We start from the raw sequence: 19158 nt of genomic DNA, 5'->3' as shown, positions 1-19158 counted from the left end.
GCATACTGATTTGAATTTACGCCTTACCTTTGTGTTTTAGCATGTGTTTTATGTGTTCCATGTCAACAGGGTGATGTTAAAGGTTACCTGCGCAGCTGTTGGGCAACAGATTCCATGACCCCTGACCCCTTACTACTTCAGAGGATGGCGTGTGAGATCACTTCAGGCCTGCTTCACCTTCACAAAAACAACTTCACCCATAGGTCAGCCAACACTTTTATATTTACTTCAACATTCTATTTTAATGCACAAATCTATGTTTAGAGAATCTGAATTCTTTAGAAACAAAATATAATAGTTATCTTTTTTTTTTTTTTGTCATTCTCAAATTGAGTACTGGAAAACTGTTAACAGATTTAACAGTATGAGCATGAAGCTAATGAGTGTGAATATCTGCATTACCTGTTTCCTGTCTCATGGTTTCTCCCTGCAACAATCTCCTGATGCTGCCTGAGTGTTTTTACTCCACTCCAGCATCAGTGATTTTGTTGCCGGGGGTCACCACACATCTACAAGCAACTTAAACATGTCCTTGCCAAGATGCTTTGAACAGGTTCCTGACGAATTATTTTTGGAAAGTAACATCACAATGCAGAAAAATTATGGCTATTTCTGGCATTGCATCTGTCATGCTTTGTAACTGTATGTTAATTTTATGCATGCTTGCAGTTTTGTAAATGGCATCCAGTTATGTTTGAGCCAGCAATATGAAATCATTTAGGCCATGTCCTATTTTCAGAAGGTGCTTATCATTTATTTTTGGTGCTCTGATTTTCTGCAGTGATCTGGCTTTAAGAAACTGCCTGCTTTCCTCAGACATGAAAGTTAAGATTGGAGACTATGGACTAGCACACAACAAGTACAAGGTGTGTGCACTTAAATCTATACATTTTTTTTATCTACTAAAATGTATCTATGAAATATCTAATTATGAATAGTAATACAAACCTGAATGTTAGATTACATTCATTTAGTAGTTGATTTTGTGCTTTTTTATTCAAAATGTGGTTAGTGTATTTCATTAACTTGTATTTCATGTCTGTTCATCCCCAGGATGACTACTTTGTGACATCAGACCAGACCTGGGTTCCCTTACGCTGGATTGCCCCTGAACTGGTTGATGAGGTTCATGGTAACTTACTGGTGGTGGACCAAACCAAGGAAAGCAACATCTGGTAAGTACCTTCAAAAGAGGCTACAGCACAGAGCAAATTCCTTCATCTGTAGAACATACAGCTAGTGTTGAATTTAGGCCTTTATTTAGCAGTTTAAGGAAGATCATACCGCCTCCTAAATAAATAACCTTTATTATAGATATCAAGTAATTATTTATTGATGCATTAATTGCTGTTAGTTACCAAAATTTCTCTCTGTACATAAGGTCACTTGGTGTAACAATCTGGGAGCTGTTTGAGTTGGGGAATCAGCCGTACCGCCATTATTCAGACCGACAGGTTCTCAGCTATGCTGTAAAGGACCAGCAATTGAAGCTGCCCAAGCCACTTCTTAAGTACCCTCTTTCTGACCGCTGGTGGGTGTCTAATAAACTTTATATTGCTCTTCTTACTCTTTTTATTAACCATTACCTAGAGTTAGAGCCTTGAATTTTCATTCTGCTAGAGCCTTTCAATTTTCTCCCTACTTTTTTCGAGTCCTTGCCTTTAAAACTATTTAAATGTTGTTGTTTAGATAGTTTGGCCATAACACAATGTAGCTGTATTTTTGTGTAAATTTCCAATTAAAATTTCTAAAAATCCTTGAAACGAAATAAATTTACTCTAGGTCCAACACTGCATTAGATATTAATAGTATACTGTATATGATCGATAAAACCTTATTGTAATATCCTGTATTTGTGCAGTGTTGTTTTGATATAAATACATGAAATACTGAGTCTCTTTTTGTTACAAGATTTTATGCTTTTTTTTTTTTTTCTTCATGCAATACACAAATATTATGAAACACTTAAAACAAACAAGAAATTGAAATCACCGTTAAATTATATGGACACATTGGAGTCCAAACATGTTGTAATTTTGATTTATGTATTTTTGCATTTAAACTTGTAAATATACAAGGTTTTAAATATTTTTATGAGCACAATACAGAAAAATGTTATAGAATGAATACAATAAATTTACCATTCTCCACTACCATAAAAAAAAAAATCTCCACTACCATTAGTCTCTAATCAATTATATTGATATATATTGTTTATAGATTAATCTCAATCTGTAAAATGCAATCTATAAAAAAATCTTGATATTATATGCAGTGTTACTTCTCAAGTAAATGTATATTGTTTTAAGGATGTTTAGATTTCTACTGAAAAATAGATTTTAAAAAACTCATTAAGTCACTTTGGAAGTGAAACTTTTAGTAACAGTTGCCCTAAAAGTGTATGTTTGTGTTTCTGTATCACCAGGTATGAAGTAATGCAGTTCTGTTGGCTTCAGCCTGATCAGAGGCCCAATGCGGAAGAAGTTCATCTGCTGCTTAGTTACCTATGTGCCAAAGGAGCCAGTGAGGCAGAGGAAGACTTTGAGAGACGCTGGAACTCCATGAGACCAAACACAAGCCATGCTAATGTCCATGGAGCTGGTGCACTAGCAATCGACATGCCCATGTCATCCACCACTTCATCATTCCCCCTACTGGAACAGTTCCCCACTGGAGATGGCTACCATTCAGAATCTGGAGATGACATCTTAACGGTTACTGAAACCAGCCATGGCCTCAACTTTGAGTACAAGTGGGAGCAGGCACGGGCTGAACGACACTACCATTCTTCATCCACCTCAGGCACTTTGGGTCAAGGCAATCCCCATTGTCAGGAGGTCTACTACCCTCCAGGTGGAATAGTGGGGGGCTGTGCTGTTGAAGGACTCGCCCTAGGGGTTTCTCCTTCATATTATGAGTCCAAACAAATACACACCCCTGGTGTGGTACCAGTCCTGAGTGCTCACAGTCCATCAGTGAGTAATGAGTACTACATTCGCATTGAGGAGCCAGTACAAAGCAATATTGATATGAACTTCACCCTGTGTGCTTACAGTCCAGAGTTTGGGGGCAGCAGTGGAAGCTTTCTAACAGGTAGTGGAGACTCTAGGGAGTGTATGAACTGTCCCCCTGAAGCTAAACCTGACATTTATTGGTCAGCGGATATCCACAAAAGCAGTGCCTATGATTCCGACACCAGTCCTGCTATGTCTCTAACTATGGAGCCTCTTTTGGGCCATGGTAGCCCTCTTAGAGCATGGGAGTCTGGTCACTATGTCTCATACAAAGACAGGGATGGAGGTTACTACTATGAACCATCACCTCCTAAGATCATGGACCGCTACCTGATACGAGATCCAACAGAGGCTTCACAAGAGAGCTGGGGGTCTCGAAGCTTAAGACAGGCACTTGGGGAACTGGAGGAGCCTTTAGGTGTCTCCCCATCACTTGGAAGTCCTCCACAAGGCTATGCTGATCCTTACTTGGAGAGCATTCAAGGCTCCATTATAGGAAAGAACGTTACGGGAGGATATTATGATATGATGGGCTCTTTGAGGAAGACTATGCCAGGTAGCCACTCAGTTTGTATTGACATGGCGTCAGGTGGTGCTATATTTGTAGGACGAGATGACAGCGACTCTGAGGAAGAGGAAGACATCTTTGTGGAAAGGCGAGCAAGAAGCTGGTCCACCAGCAATCCAGCAAATACAAACACAAGGACCTTGCGTCAAAGGCAGGGGTCTTGTATCCAAGATTCGTATGCAGATTTCCACTACACTATGCCGATGACTGACGTTGAAGATACATGGCCAGAAGAGCAGACCCTGCCGTACCATATGGCCAAACCGGTTGACTACTTAGAGGCAACAGTCAAAAGCAACACTTGCCTGGTGCATGGAAGACATGTACCTTCAAACCCTTCACCCGAGTGCAGCTCGTATATCCATATGTGCCATGAACCCAGAGAGGCTGAAGTATATCCCGTGCCATGTTGTCAAGCTTTGAGCAGTTCACATTTTGTAGATCCTCTAACAGGAACACTTGTGAGGAACTGCTTCATGATTGACTGTATTCCAGGGAAACCCATGACATTGCCCAAAAAAGACCAACATCTAGGCCAAACACCTTTATCTGCTGGACATATAGTTTCCAAAATAGAGCCATCAAGGGAAGGTGCCAAACAGTTTGATGTCTCACAGCAGTATGTGGATATTGGGGTAGGAGAAACAAACTTGAAGCAAGAAAAAGCTTTGCATGAAGATGTATCTCTAATGGATCCCAAAACTGAAATTATTGCCATCACTCCACAATTAGAGAAATCCCAAGCAGAGTTACCCAAATCAGAGTCAGAGTCAGACTTAAGCAAGACAGCGGACAGTGGTGTGGACCATGGACGCTCTAGTATCAGTCTGGTGGAGATTGATGACTGCAGCGATGATGACATCACTGACGTAACCTCAGGGATTTTTGGTGACTTCACCGTTGAAGTAGAAACTGTTGACTACATCAATCCAACATTCACGTCATTACAAAAGCAGGTTGGTACCCCAGACTCCATGGACTCCATTGACATACCATCCACAGCATGTTCCAGCGAGACACTCAGTCCTGCCTCCATCCATCCGTCAAGCTCTCCCAAGACAGTGGACAGTGGATATGACACCGAAAACAATGAATCTCCAGAGTTTGTCCAAAAGGAACCCCATGAGCTACAAGATTCTAAGGTTTTCATCCAACCCTTGGGAAAAGTGATATCTGGGTCTAACTTTGAACAAGAGATTATAAGGGCAGAGGATGAGAAGCTAGAGGACAACGTTGATACTGTAATGGCATTGACAACATCTGAAAGCAATGATGGAGCGCTGAAAGCACTGAGTGATAAAACTCCATACAGAGATTCGGCCTACTTCTCTGACTATGATGCCGGGAAAGATAAAGAAAGCGAAGAGGACATCAATGAACTCGAAGATCAGAAAGATGGAATGGAGGAAATTATAGATAAAGAGGAGCTACTTCCTCCAAAAAAGGAGGCAGATGAAGATATATATCTTTTGCCATCTACAAAGGAAAGTGAAAAAACTCCTGAAAACTCTCATGATGCAACTTCAAATGTTCCATCAAAGATCAATGAAGGTATGTCTGGTTGTGACACAATCAATGGTGTGTCTCTCTCATCTCCTGATAATGAAGTGTCTACCATAAAAGATCATTCTGGCCATAATGAAAATCTTGGTGTAGATTCAGATCTTTCTGCAGAACTTGTACCATCGGAATCTGAAGGATCTAATTCAGATGCTTTGCTTGGTCCCGACGTAAAGCAAGAGGAATCTTTCAAACAAGTAGGCCGTGAAGATAGACTGTCTCTCGACCAAGTCACTTCTGAGGGTGATGTTGCAAACACCAATATTCCAGAGGTCCTTATTGATGAGAATGAAGAGGGCATAGTCAAAGATGTGAGCTGTATCATTTTGTCCGAAGAGGAACTAGCATCTCAGAAGGAAACAGCAGAAAGGAACTTTTCCCCTACACATGAGGGACTGGAATCCAGGAGTAAGGACTGTGAAGAAGGAGGACGCAAAAGAAGCTCCACACGTTCTGGCTCTCCTCCCCCTCCACTAGAAGGACGGGTATCTCCCACAGATGGAGAGGAGGCAGATGAGGAAGATGGCGACTCTGAGGATAGCGATGAGTCCGATGAGGAGCTGCGCACTTACAGTATCCAGGAACAGAGCGAAGAAAGCGAGGACGAGATCTTGACCGTACCTATCATTGTGAGCGACTGCAGTGATGCACACAATCTCAGAAGTCTCCTTAAGATACCAACGCTGCTCAGTAATTCACTGTCTGACGAAATGGAGAACAAAAAGAAAGTGGTGTCTTTCTTCGATGATGTCACTGTCTTTCTGTTTGACCAGGTATTTATTGTCCAGTTATTTCAAGAGGCTTTCAATGATATATTGAATCACATTTGAGTACTTTTGAAGTTTAATATAAAATTATGTCAACCCCACCAGGAAAGCCCAACCAGAGAGCTGGCAGATCAAAGTTTTCCCTTGGGTGGAGAGTCAAGCAAACCGAGCGCAAAGGGTAAAGCACAAGACCAGCAGGAAAAGATCAATGCCTCCGATGACTCTTCTGATGGAAACATCTCAGAAGAGAGTAAGATACTTTTTCCCTCTTTTTTGCCCATAATTTTTCAAGAATTTTTAACACTAATTATTTACCGTCCTGCTTTCTCTTTGATCTAAGGTGCAGGGTTTGAATGGGAAGATGATTTCCCATTGTTGCCCCTTCCCACATCTTCTAAGGGGTCTCCACTGGACATCACTCCAAAGCCGAGCCTAATGAGTGGCAGTACTAAACCTGTGGCACAGGTCTCCCGTTTTACCGTTTCTCCATCCAGTGTGTCACGTTTCTCCATCACACACATCTCGGATTCAGATATGGATTCTGCAGGAGGTGAGACAGCACATGTTTGAAGCAGTGTTCTTATAATAAACTTTTTCCCCATCAGCATTTTTTTTTTTTTAAAGTTGCAAGCCAGTACCACCATTTTTTATCATTTTCACAAAGTTTTCATGGTCCCTAGAAAATTTTGTTGTATGAATATCTGAACATGCGATATATCAAAAAAAGAGTTTTGTGCTTTTGTCAAAGACTACGCATGTTAGCTTACATGTGTGCGAGCAATGCTTCTGTTGCTTGTTTTTGCTTCTTCACTTGATTTTGCATCTAGAGATTCTGTACTATTTCAGAAGATGCACAATAGCGCCCCCTAATGTATATCAGTGAAAACATGGATTGCCAGAACATTCTGTCAATGGTTCAATTTCATGACTCCAAAACAAGCTAAAATGAAAATGTGCACAAATTAATATTAGTTTTAAAGTACATTGTTTTGATTTTTTTTACACGTAATATATTTCACATGATATTGTCTTCGAACAGATTTGTTCTACAGAAAAATACTCCTGTGATAATTTTGCATGTTAATTAAACAAAGCTAATATAAATTTGATGTTTTTTTCCTCTGTTTTAAAGGGAGCAGTGAAGATGGGGAAAGAGAGTGAATCACCATACTACTGCCAACACTGAGCAGCACTGGCAGACACTTATTTATTTTTGTTTCTTTTCTTTTTTTTTATTGAGTAGATCACAATAAGAAGGAGATTTTGATCTCTTTGGAAACCGTTTTGGATCCCCTTAAAGACAGTGCCTCTTAATGTCAGCAAACACTTCAGAGCAGCCCTTTCGAAAGGGTCCCAGAAGAAAAAAAAATATGTGGGAATGACTAAAACATAATAGGAAACAAACAAAAATTAAGCGTATTATAAATGAAACAGAGTTTGGATGGATCTGCTTAGTTTATATGGACCTACTGGAAACTGACTGTGACTGTTTACAACATCAGATACTCTGTTCAGCAGATTGTCAGATACAAAAATTGAATGAGCGAAATGTAACAAAACTAAACTGAACTGATTTTTACTGTGAAATATCAATGCAGTGTTGTTTGTCTATAAAAGGAGGAGTTTTAAAAAAGGAGAGGATATTTAAGTGTTTTTATGACTAAAATGAAGTTCACGACACACAGCTGCCTTGTGATTGTCACCTGCCTGAGAGTAGCATTGTGTTATGGTGACATGGCATTCTGAAACCACTTTTATGATTTTATTAATAATCACACTAGGATTATTATTATCGATTCTCTTTCTTCGTGATTTGAATGCTTAGTGTTTTAGATCATTTTGTTATTTATTTACTTATTCAGTGCTTCAATTTAAATCAGTTTGCACATGATATGATCATTTGTCATTTTTTTGCTATTTCACTGTTCATAGCAGAAATCATGTTTCACAGTTTGACTTTGAATATCTGCAGTTAAATCCATAAAATAATAACAAAAAAGATGACCTTTTTTAATAGTGAAGTTTTAACATGCAGTAGAAAAGTAGAAAAACTACTCAAAATAATCTCAAAAATCAATATTAAACCATATGTAATTGACAACCTTTTATGTAATGGAGGATTTGATGATTTGACATGTATTTAATTATGTATTTAGGGTGACTACTGGTGAAGAGGGACACTTAAACTCAAGCATCATCATTATATTATTGTAGCCATTTGAATCATATTATAAAAAATGATTACAAATGATCAGAAAGTGTTCCAGTTGACCTGTATTCACCCTATTAAATGATGCTGTACGTGCTTGCTACCTTTGAAGATTGAAGCCGGGTTGTATTATGATGATCAGGGTGTTAATCATATACTTAAGAGTGTTATTTATTAGTCAACATGTTTTATATTTCCTTGGACTTTGAAGAACAGATCAATGCTTTTCAGCATTGCAAGCTGCAACGCGTCATGTCTAGTTGTTGGACTTTATAAAACTGGACCAATAGGAGCAATTTAAACTGCTGAACAAAATGGACATATGATATTGTGATTTTTTTTTTCTCATATGGTTGGGAAACAAATTGGACGTGATCAAGGAGGACGAGCTAGCCTGCTGATGTGACTGAGAACCGTGTACAGTACAGAGGGACTCGATGCTACCTGCACACTTCTGTGTGTCCGACCAAGCATAAATCTCAATACGCTACTCTCGATATGTTCTGTTCGTTTGCCTGTGAAGGCGTTTATTCTATGTAATCGTCTAGCTTAGATTGAACTAGACAACAGTCTGTACTATTTTTGTATTTGATTCAACAATTTTAAACTGCTGAAAGATCAAATGGGCACTTGGGAGGTAAAGGGAAAAGATGTGTTTTCTGCCAAAGAAATGTATCAGTCGATGTGGCACAAGTCGGATTTGCGTCCTGTAAATCATTCTGATTCAGAGCGGCGGATTCACAGATTTTTCTTGGGGAATTTGCCCTTACGATGGTTTTGAGTCGCAGTATATTGTTAAGCGAGAGTGTATGTAATTCTGTTCCTCAAATGTGTCACAAATTTAGTGAGAAAAATAAAACGATTCTGTTTGGCGGTTCTCTCTTGCAGTTTTTGTTGTTGTTTTCATGTATAACTTTAATTACAACACATTAAAAGCAGATTCAACATAATAAATGCTAGATGACAGCATAACTGTAACATTTCATATTGATGATTTAGCAGGATAAATAAAATACATACACAGGTAACCCTCACTTTTATACAACTGGCTGTATTATTAGTCTTTCTACACATATTATTTGTTTAATATGACACATACACGTGCAAAAAACAAAGAAAATGGAAGAAAATAGAACTGGTGGAAAAATATCTAATTCCGAAACGGATCATACAAATTCTCTGTCTAGTCATACTCAATTTTTCCATTCTCACTCTGTTCACACACAATATTTACATCATATACATACAGTATAAGAACACACATAATCACTATACAGTGTTCATAAACCGTGAGTATTGCTACATATTTTCATTTGGAAGTTACTCTGGAAAACTTTTTCTTTCTCAGTTTTCTGGTGCTGTTTGGTTCATACAACCCACTAATTAACTAATTGATGTGGATTGGGCTAATGAGTGAACACAGGTGATACGTGTTACTGAAAGGCTTTAAAATCCTCAGTTTGTGGCACGCATATAGAAGAATTAATGAGAGAATAAGTGAGAGTGAAGTGGTTTGTGTGGCAATGTTGAAGGCATGAGGGTGGTTATTAAGAAAGTATGAATACGGAGTGGATTTGTGTTGAAAAAAAAAGATTAGGGAGGAGGCTGTGTTTGAAGAGCCATCTTTGTAATCGACAGTTTAATTGAGATACAAAAGAGAGGAGAATGGCTTTAAGACATCCTCTTGACCCTTTTTAAGAGATCTTGAAGTTTTGGTATCTGCAAAAATGATATCAATAAGTGATATCTTGTTTGCTACATTGGAAATGTGGCTAAAAGAATATGCTCACTATTACCGTTTAGGAAAGGCTGCCAATCTTGTCTGTTTGCTACTAAAAGTGCAGAATACAATGTGTTAACAAATTTAGAAATTTCATTAATGAATCACACTGAATCACACTTTAATGAATCACCTCTTCGTAAGTTAAATATGTTCATGATGCTTGATGTTTTTCTTGTTCTGTGGAATACAAAAGTAAAACATTTAGCAGACTTTGCAAACCTTTCTTTTACCTTAAAATAAATACTCCAAAAGGAGAAAAAGTAGGGCTGTTGTATAGGTCTTCGGAAGCCATATGGTTTACGTCGCATTTAAGTCATTACTAACCAAAAAAAATGGCACCTTTTGCGTTTGACATGAACAAGCACCAGAATCATGATAGTGATATGAAATTACAATCTCTACAGTAAGATCTACAATCTTAGTACTTAATATATCATATAAAATGTGTTTATATCAAGCGAAGAGGTGCATTTCTGTTCAAATATAAATTCAAAACAAGTTGATTCTCTCTTTTTTTGGAGGCTGAACCTTGATTCAAAGTGCAGCAGACCCTAAACAAATGTATGGTAGCAGGAGGGCAGCAGATTTCTACAGAACCTTACATATATGTGTTGAATGAGACAAAAACACATCAAAGAAAATAATCATGCTTATATTTGGTCATTTGAGTAGTTTTCCCTCAATGGACCAAACAGACATTCTTGAGGTCTTCTAAAAGTAAAAAGGTCTTACTAAATGTTTTTACATTTGTATATTTTCATATATACAAAAAACAAATCAAGCTTAAAATGGTTCATCAACTAGTAGCAATGGCAATACTTGAATGATCAGAAGCTCAGAGCATCGCCTTCTGTTGCTTTGACTGAGGATTGTGGGTAATTTGCTGTAAGAAGGTTCTGTACAGTAGCTCTAGTCCATGTGACATGCAAAAATGTGTTTGAAACATTGATGTCCTAATAAGGGAGTCGAGATCCAAGGTCTTCAGTTATAATGACTTTGGGTTTCTGCTTGCTGTTGGAATTGCTTTGTCTTTGGCGAGATGTGAGCGCAAATGTGGTGAATTGGAGAGGATCCCTCACTCTAAAAAATAAAAATACAAACCATAACATTATATAACGGACAGACGTGCTATTCTTTTTATGCATGCTTAAAAGTTATTACCAAAAATCTTGGGCAATATAACATGCAGCATGAATTTAAAAAAGGAGGTTTGAAGCCTAACTTTTGAGGGAATAAAAATGGAAGGAAATGAAAATTTGAGATTATTCATGCTTTAAAATCAGTCGTGCTGATTGTAATTCAACTTCAGTCTCTTCCCTGCGTCATTACACACACATGGCTGCTCAAAAGATTCATTTCAGAGTCACTATATTGAGTCATGTCAGGAAATGATCACATCATATTCTGCATTCATATATGAAATTGTGCATGTAAATTGAATTCTTTAGAAAGCTGGATCTTTGTCACAGACTGAGGAGGAAAGAACCTGAAACTGAAGTAAAATCAGGCCTAGTTATAAGTCTGACGTAATATACAGAGACCCAAAAAGCATTTTGAAAACTAATGACTGAATAATTGTACAACCATGAAGTATCACAATACATTTTATACCATATTGTTATATATTTAAAACTAACAAACTACTCTTTGCTTAAAAAAATATTACTACTAAAAAAATTATACTGAAATTAAGATATTCAATTATGTCAGAAGCATGCGATTTTCTTTCAGTTTTTTTTCCCTATACATTAAAATTATACATGATCATGGAGATAAAACTGCATAGTTTACTCACTCAAAAGCGTTCAAATTCAGGAACCACACTGAAAAAATTAGAACAGGCCTGGAATTTGGCTATTTGCCTTATTTAATGTAAGAAACTATACTGTAAATGGTTATATGAATTTAAAAAGAAAAAAATCAGTAGCCACTTTCACAGAAAATGGTACAAAACGGTACAAGATCATCAACTTCAGAAGGACACACCAAAGGAGAGCAACTTTTTACAGTGAACTGAACATCAGTTCAGCAGACTGTCAAAATTATGACATCTGATAGTTTCAAAAATGCTTCAAATTATGGGATCAAATACATTTGTTAGATGTGTTTTGTAATGTTAGTGTTGTTAAAAATGGCCAGTTATAAAATAGCACTGACTACACTGTAAAAAGTCATAATAAATCTACCATTTTGCAAGAATTTGTAAATATTTATTATTGAATTTAATTCATCATTAGGCAGTATTTATTCTTTAAAAAGTACTAAAAGAAATACGAAACCGGATTCATGAAATTGTTTTACAATTCCTCTCCCTAATTTTGTGCCCATGTACATTAAATATAATGTGGGAACAGTAGTATGTTAGTATGTTATTCTGAACATTTCATTGACGTATAATTCAAAACCTGACCATGTTTAATAAGAGTAAAATGAGCAGCACAGTAAAAGCTGCGTTCTAAATGAAGAATGTAATAACAGTATTACATTTCAGATTGATAGTGTCTGCAGTGATCAATCTGAGCATTATGACAAGCACAAAAACTGCACAGATATTACACAATTACAGATCAATTTAGAGACAAATGAATTCAATTGTCGACAATCTCATATTCTATTCATGGCAATAACCATAAAGTCACAAAATTCAAGATAAGAAATGACTACACCGCTTTAATCTGAAGAAATGTTTATTCATCTTTTCAAGAGTAGAAAGTCACATGGTCATTTAGCAACATTACACTGTTCTGATGTCGCCCAAAGTACATGCATATTGGAGTGTATATACTTTGCTGTACAATTATTGTACTTTCTCTCCTTTTACATCCAAAAATGGGCATTCCAGAAGAAAACGACATAAATATCATGACAGAGGTGGAGCTCTCTCTGAGCGTGGCGGCTGTACCATGGTCTTTACTCTAGTGCAGAAAGAAGAAACACTGGCACTGGCTTCCAGTCCTTGACACCTTACTGCTTTTGTCTCTAAATTCATCAAAACAGAGATGGAGCGTGTTGGCAGAGCTACAGCAAGAAGTTGGTTTAGTTACACAGAAAATGACAAAGTGCAAAAGCAAAAAAAACTATAGCCGGAGGAGAGACAGACAGACACAAAGAAACTGGCAGGATCTTTGGTGCAGGAAAACATGAGAAAAGTGAAAGCAAGTGTACAATCTGGACGTCTCCACGCATACTTTGTGGTAATAATGAAGGTGCTTTTTATTTAATTGTGCATCACCTTCATGTACAACGATAAATCGACTATTCAAGCACAATACAGAGAAAATAGAGCAGTGCACCTTTAAACAATTACTAGACCAGACAAGCAATGCGGTGTTTCTATCACATCAGAGAAACTGTCTCTTTTATAGCTTAATCATAAGCATTTTGTTTCGATGAAAAAGGCTATTTCAAAGCATTTAATCAGTTCCTTGATTACATTACAACACTGGAACTAAAAGACTTCAGCTTTCACTCCTGTGAAAAAGGCTAAAAAACTCACACAAGTGGTGTGTAAGTGTATTATAAGCATAAATTATCATATTTAAATTGATACTAAACCAAAAAGTATGGTATCAAATTAGATTATTGCTGTTTTTACGTATGTTTCTAATCTAAAAGCTGTACAGGGATCCGCAGGGATCTTGTTGAACCAAATTAAACAATGCATCCATGTCAAAGAAAAAAATCAGAAATACTCCTGTTTACAATTTAACATTCGATTATCAGTTATAGTATTTACAAATATTGTGTGCTATGTACAAGGCACTGGATCACATGGATTATATTAATATTAAGACTCGGCACATCATTAATATGGATGTATCGCTGAAACAACCGCAACACAAACATCAGTGGATATTTCCGATTCTAAAATCTGATTGGATGAGCTAAACATTCTACATTAATAAATCTGAGATGTCTCTTGGCAACCGTAACTGGCCTAGACTAAAACTATATTGTTCATTCCTTTCTGCTTATATTCATACAAGCAATGAGCCGCTCGTTACCATGTGTTACAGTGATTTACTGTACCATGGTTAAGAGGGATACACCTCTCATGTGTGGTGAAATCACTAACACACAGCTTCTCACTGCTTGTTGCTTCACTCGTGGATGGTGATGAGACATGGATATGTAGGTACCAGTTGTCTTTTCTTTCATGCATGGACCATGAACTCCAGAAACAACCCATTTTTGTCATTTATATTTAAAGAATTTGTTCCAATTCAACTTCTAGGCTTTCAAACGCAATCTTCACTTGAGACCCAGGGAAGGTCAAGTGTGTACTGCACATCAGAATTCACCGTCCTGATCTACAACACTTGATGCATTTAGAAAACAGATACTTCATTGTAGGGACTCCAGGTGAGATATTATGAGATCACAGAGACCCTTTACATCAGCGATATAAACAATGAAATGGAAAAACACTGAAAGTTGTGGTTAATTAATTACATCAGTTTCATTCAATTGTACAATGTAAAAGGAATCATTAAAAAAACACCTGAATATATATATATTTTTTTAAATATGCAAACTTACCAATGTACAGAATACGGTCTTTATCAGCTGAGTTTCATTATTAACAGTCATTTATACTTTGATAAACCCACCGGTATTGTTACAAACAATAAATTTAATCATATTACCACATTGGTTTTCATTTAAGATTTTTTGTTCAACAAAAAAAAAATGTATTTACTCGCCTTCGTGTTGCTCCAAACCTATACAACTTTTCTATTTTCCACAGAAACAAACAAAACAAAACAAAACAAGAAATTTAGATTTCTGAGCTGTTCTCTTCCCTCAAGTGAAAGTGAATGGGGTCCAGTTGCTGTCAAACTCCAAAATGACCCCAAAAAAAACAAAACAAAAAGCATTTTGTTCAGAGAAAATCTGGTCACCATTCACTTTCATTGCAAGGAAAGAAAACACTTCTTCGATCTCATAAATAAGTCTTTTTGTGTTCCATAGAAGAAAATAATATAATAAAATCATGTAAACAACAGAATTTTCATTTTCATGTAAACTATTCCTTTAAATCCGTGGACCCCTGGATGGCAAAAGTTATGCATTTATACATTGTTGACATGTACATGCATGAAAGACAGGCAAGAGATAGACAATTCAACATGTTTACTAAAGTAAGTTCAACATTCTCATGTTAGGAGCGTATAATGAGGAAGGTCAGCATGGAATACTCAGCATTCCGGTTCCGTTAGGCTGCTTCTGACTGGGATAAAATAAGTGAACTAGAAGGTGGGAAGGTTGGATCTAGATCCTCTTCCTCTGAGGGTGGAGTGAAGGGGGATGGATTGTTGAGAGATAAAGGAAGACGGGAGTGTGTGTGGACGGAGGTGAAGGTGGTGTCTGTGTGTTTGTCTGTCCTCTCACACTGTCGAAATCAATTTGCCCTCCGCACTGTGGAACAAAGAGAGGGAGATGCTGCCAGGTTGGCTTTGGACACAGACACATTGAAGCACAAAGAGCATAAAGCACTGATGTTCAAGGAATAGTTCACCCATAAATGAAAATGGTCATCATCTACTTATACGTTCCAAACCTGTGTGACTTTCTTTATGTGGAACACCAATGTACTGGTGCTCTCTTTTTTTCCCAGGTTCATTGAACGAGGACTGCAGCTTAACGGGCAAATTAGTCCATACGACTTGTGCACTATACTGCAAGTGTTCTGGATCCAATTACGTCAAGTTTGGGTGAGAAACAGATGGAAATTTATGCTGTGCACTGGTAACCTTTCCCTTCAGAGTTGAACTCAAGAACCAGATCAGTCAGATTCATTTAATAGGGTTCATGAGATTTATGAATATAGGAAATTTAGTTTTTTTAACCTTTTTTGTGGTCCAAGGAAGGAACAATGTCCTTTGTAATGACATGAGGGTGAGTAAAAGATCTTTTTTTTTTTTTTTTTTTTTTTTTTTTAATATTGCAAAAAATATTGTACCGTAGACGTCATATCGAGATATTATCGTACCATGATATTTTGATATCATTACATCCCAAGGAAAAAAAACAATGCAAGTTATTAATGGGGTTCACAAACAAGGTCCAGTTCTGCTGGTTGTGTGGTCAGACGTTTCTGAACAGATTTTATGCGCCTCGCTCGATGACGAACCCGCCGCAATCTGGTTTTAAGTGTCGTCTCACACGCAAACGGCTTGATTGGGGCTTTTATGGATTTATTTTCTGAGCTCTGGCACGCCGGAGCGCTCGATGGTGTGAATGTTAAAAGCCCCGAGCATGTAAAATCTGCTCTGAAAACAAGCGGATTAAGAGAGGAGAAGTTTACAATGTCTTAATGAAGTCTATAAATGCAGCAGCATCCGTCTGAACACGCATCGCTCCGTCACATAAACTTGCTTCCAAACTTCATTTCATACTGCGCCGATACCACGGTACAGTGATGGTAAAACTATGGTACTTTGATACATATATATATATTAGTGCTGTCAAAAAAAGTTTTTGTTTACATAATACATATGTGTGTTAAGTCTGTGTATATTTATTATGTACATATAAATGCACACACATGCATGATTTTTTTTTTTTTTTTTTTTTTTGAGTGAACTATCCCTTTAATGTTACTGCTAATACTAATCTCTATTAATGGACGTTACAAACAAGTGATGAGCTGCATTTCCTACAAGTCACGTGTGTGTGTGGTTCAGAAGTAAAATGTAAACAATTCAAATGTGTTCTAATCAGATATCAGAAAAAGCTTAAACCAAACCACACACATGTATTGTGAAAATGGAGCCCATTGTTCTAAATGCATCATGGGGGTCAAATCTAAATGGTGTACAGCAAGGTATAAAGTGAACTACAAGTATTGAAAATATTGGGGGTAGCATGTGGAACACTGCTTCTCATGAATTTCCCTACAGAAATTAAAATTGGAACAAAAGACACTAAAAGACTAATTAAAGGGGTGGTTCACTGGGTTTTTTCTAGGCTTGATTGTGTTTATGGGGTGCAGTCTAACATGTGTTAATGCTTTGTTTAAAAAAAAAAGGTATTATTTTTATATAATTTACCTTTATTCCACACTGCTCTGTCCCTTCTCTGAGAAACGGGCTGATCTTTTCCTGTTTTTATGAAGCCTCACCCTCAGAAATAGGCGATGGGCTCTGATTGGTTAGCTAGCCCAGTGTGTTGTGATTGGCTAAACCGCTTAGTGTGCGTCTAATTATTTGTAAATGCTACTGCTTATGTTAGCTTTTAATATATGGTTTTATCCTGATTAAAGCTGTATTGAAAACCGCTGCTTTAGAACATTGATTTTGAAACCTGTGAATCCATTAGAATCGTTAGAAGACAGAATTGTGATTCATATATGAACAGATTTTTACGTGCACCGCTAGTTTTGTCTTCCTCTTCTCTAAAGCTTCCCTTTGCTGCCTTTTCCCGAGGGCGGGGTTTATCTGGGTTTGTTACGTCACGAACCCGGGAAGTAACTCGTTGTAGTCCCTACCAGCCGTTTTTGTAGGCATTAAACTGCCAGAATTTTAAAAGACGATATCTCCGTTTGCATTGAACTTTCAGCTTAGTAACTTTGCAGATATTGTTTATGCTCAAACAGCAACATTACACACTAACTAACGTTAAAAAAGTGAAATCGCAATGAACCACCCCTTTAAGACAAACACACATGGACAGCAAAAGCAAGAATGGAATGGTAACTTAAATGGAAAAATAAAATATTTTAAAATATTTAATCTATATCTACTTTAAATTGTGATGCTAAAGGAATTTGCAATAAAAGCTGGGAATGGTCTTCCCCATAGATGACCCAGAAGGGTTTATTTATTTATTTATTATAGTGATGTCACACAAGGTGCTTTGTACAATACAAAAAAAAAAGGTTCATTCAAATTGATAAAGTATGGCTACACCATGTTCAAGAGAGTAGGTATGGCTCTCACCTATGGGAAAAGACCAAAAACGACTAACTACAGTATATTACTGCGAGGTTTATGAAACCCATTTAAACAATCAGAGGTTTCTGCCTTGTTCAATATGGGTTTAGGTGCCGTTTGGTCACCCGCCCACCTTATGTTTGGGCTAGACCTTCAGAAACGTCAGCTATGTTCGTCTGTTCCGGCTGCAGGTCAAGCAAACAAGACTTTTTTTGCTTGCCATAATCAAAATTCAAAATATGTGGGATTTTTAAATTCAAACAAAACCAGAGAAGAATAAGTTAAATAAAAAGAAAACAAAGAAAGAACTTACAGACAAACTAATATGCTTTTTTTAAATACTGTTTCTGTTCAGTTGGCATGTGAGTAAGTAAAAATTTAGGTCTTACCTCGTTTGGAATCGAGACTCGTACTCCTCCAACCCTTGCTGTGAAGAAAAAGAGAACATCTTTTAGTCATCTACTTTTCCTCAAATGCCCAGTAGACGGCAGTAGAAGAATGCATAACACTTATGAACTGCAGTATTGACGATAGTTACAGCATTTTGCTGTAACCAGGAATAAAAAAGGAGGTCATTGAGTGCATCCTGAACCGGAACCAATTGAGCACTGACTCTGGGAGAACAGAGAAACACAACAGACATACATGTCCTTTTTTTCCCCAAGCAAAACTTAATTCATATTGAATGCACTAAGGAGGGGACCCGGGGGTAATGATGAGAGTTGAGATGAGATGTTTGTTGCTGGCTTTGTTACATAACAAAGCCCTACTTCTTTTAATACTAAAAAAGTATTTGCATGCTTATTCATACATATTTAAGTCATTGCAAGCCATTGCAAGTATAATTATTTCAGTGAAGTGTAGTACACAAACATGTTTTTCATTCAAACCATTCTCAAAAATAAATGATGGTTTTAAATGCCAAAGACAAACACTAGATTTTGTTTGTTTGTAACGCCATGCCAGCTTCTATAGCTATTTTCCTGGTGAAATCCAGGTTGAAATATTGAAACGAATACATTTGAAAAATAGCTTAAATGTTCTAAGGCTGCTGTATGTATCTGTACCTGTATAAAAATGCATTTAATTTAAAGTGAAGACCTCCACAGACAAATACCCGCTCTCTCACTGTAGTCGTTTCTCTTTGTTCCCACTCCAAACCCATCTATTTGTAAATGTCCAAAATGGCCTCTCAAAGGGAAGTTTAATCAAACAGGGCAGGTCTATTCTAATGGGGGCTCAGGCTGTTAAAATAACACATGGTCACAGGTGGAAACTGATCTCGGTTTAGGGTAATGTCCCGGAACGTCCTCTATGCGGTTA

The 19158-nt window shown here is 37.2% G+C and overlaps 2 protein-coding genes across 9 annotated transcripts in view; one reads left to right on the top strand and one right to left on the bottom strand.

Annotated features, from left to right (window-relative positions):
- The first annotated feature begins 66 nt into the window (after window positions 1–66).
- On the top strand, window positions 67–19116 carry LOC107690937 (serine/threonine-protein kinase LMTK1-like). Its single transcript, XM_016489368.1, has 9 exons — window positions 67–203; window positions 782–866; window positions 1054–1175; window positions 1382–1531; window positions 2426–5915; window positions 6015–6159; window positions 6250–6459; window positions 7042–7770; window positions 19105–19116. The coding sequence occupies exons 1-8, from the start codon at window positions 115–117 to the stop codon at window positions 7068–7070; spliced, it is 4320 nt and encodes a 1439-aa protein (XP_016344854.1). The 5' UTR covers window positions 67–114; the 3' UTR covers window positions 7071–7770; window positions 19105–19116.
- LOC107690938 (brain-specific angiogenesis inhibitor 1-associated protein 2-like) overlaps window positions 10757–19158 on the bottom strand; it is a 60863-nt gene continuing 52461 nt past the window's right edge. For 5 of the 8 annotated variants that reach the window (XM_016489369.1, XM_016489375.1, XM_016489373.1 and 2 more), the window contains 2 exons: window positions 18225–18262; window positions 14420–15319 (listed from right to left, as the gene is read on the bottom strand). In XM_016489369.1, coding sequence (XP_016344855.1) covers window positions 15289–15319; window positions 18225–18262 — 69 coding nt within the window. In that variant the 3' untranslated portion in view covers window positions 14420–15288. Of the gene's footprint in view, window positions 10982–12570; window positions 12881–14419; window positions 15320–17968; window positions 18021–18224; window positions 18263–19158 lie in introns of those variants that run through there. The other 3 variants (XM_016489371.1, XM_016489370.1, XM_016489376.1) reach the window with 3 other exon arrangements.

The sequence above is a fragment of the Sinocyclocheilus anshuiensis genome, unplaced genomic scaffold (genome assembly GCF_001515605.1).
Source record: "Sinocyclocheilus anshuiensis isolate Anshui unplaced genomic scaffold, SAMN03320099.WGS_v1.1 scaffold1885, whole genome shotgun sequence".
NCBI lineage: Eukaryota > Metazoa > Chordata > Actinopteri > Cypriniformes > Cyprinidae > Sinocyclocheilus > Sinocyclocheilus anshuiensis.
Note: the sequence above shows the minus strand (reverse complement) of the source record. Positions and strands in the feature narration are given on the sequence as shown.

Bases quoted from the DNA above. Each gene is read 5' to 3' on its own strand.
- LOC107690937 (XM_016489368.1), top strand. From the start codon at position 115: ATGACCCCTGACCCCTTACTACTTCAGAGGATGGCGTGTGAGATCACT. The intron at 1,532-2,425 runs GTGGGTGTCTAA...CTGTATCACCAG, and splicing joins TACCCTCTTTCTGACCGCTG to GTATGAAGTAATGCAGTTCT. The intron at 6,460-7,041 runs GTGAGACAGCAC...TCTGTTTTAAAG, and splicing joins AGATATGGATTCTGCAGGAG to GGAGCAGTGAAGATGGGGAA.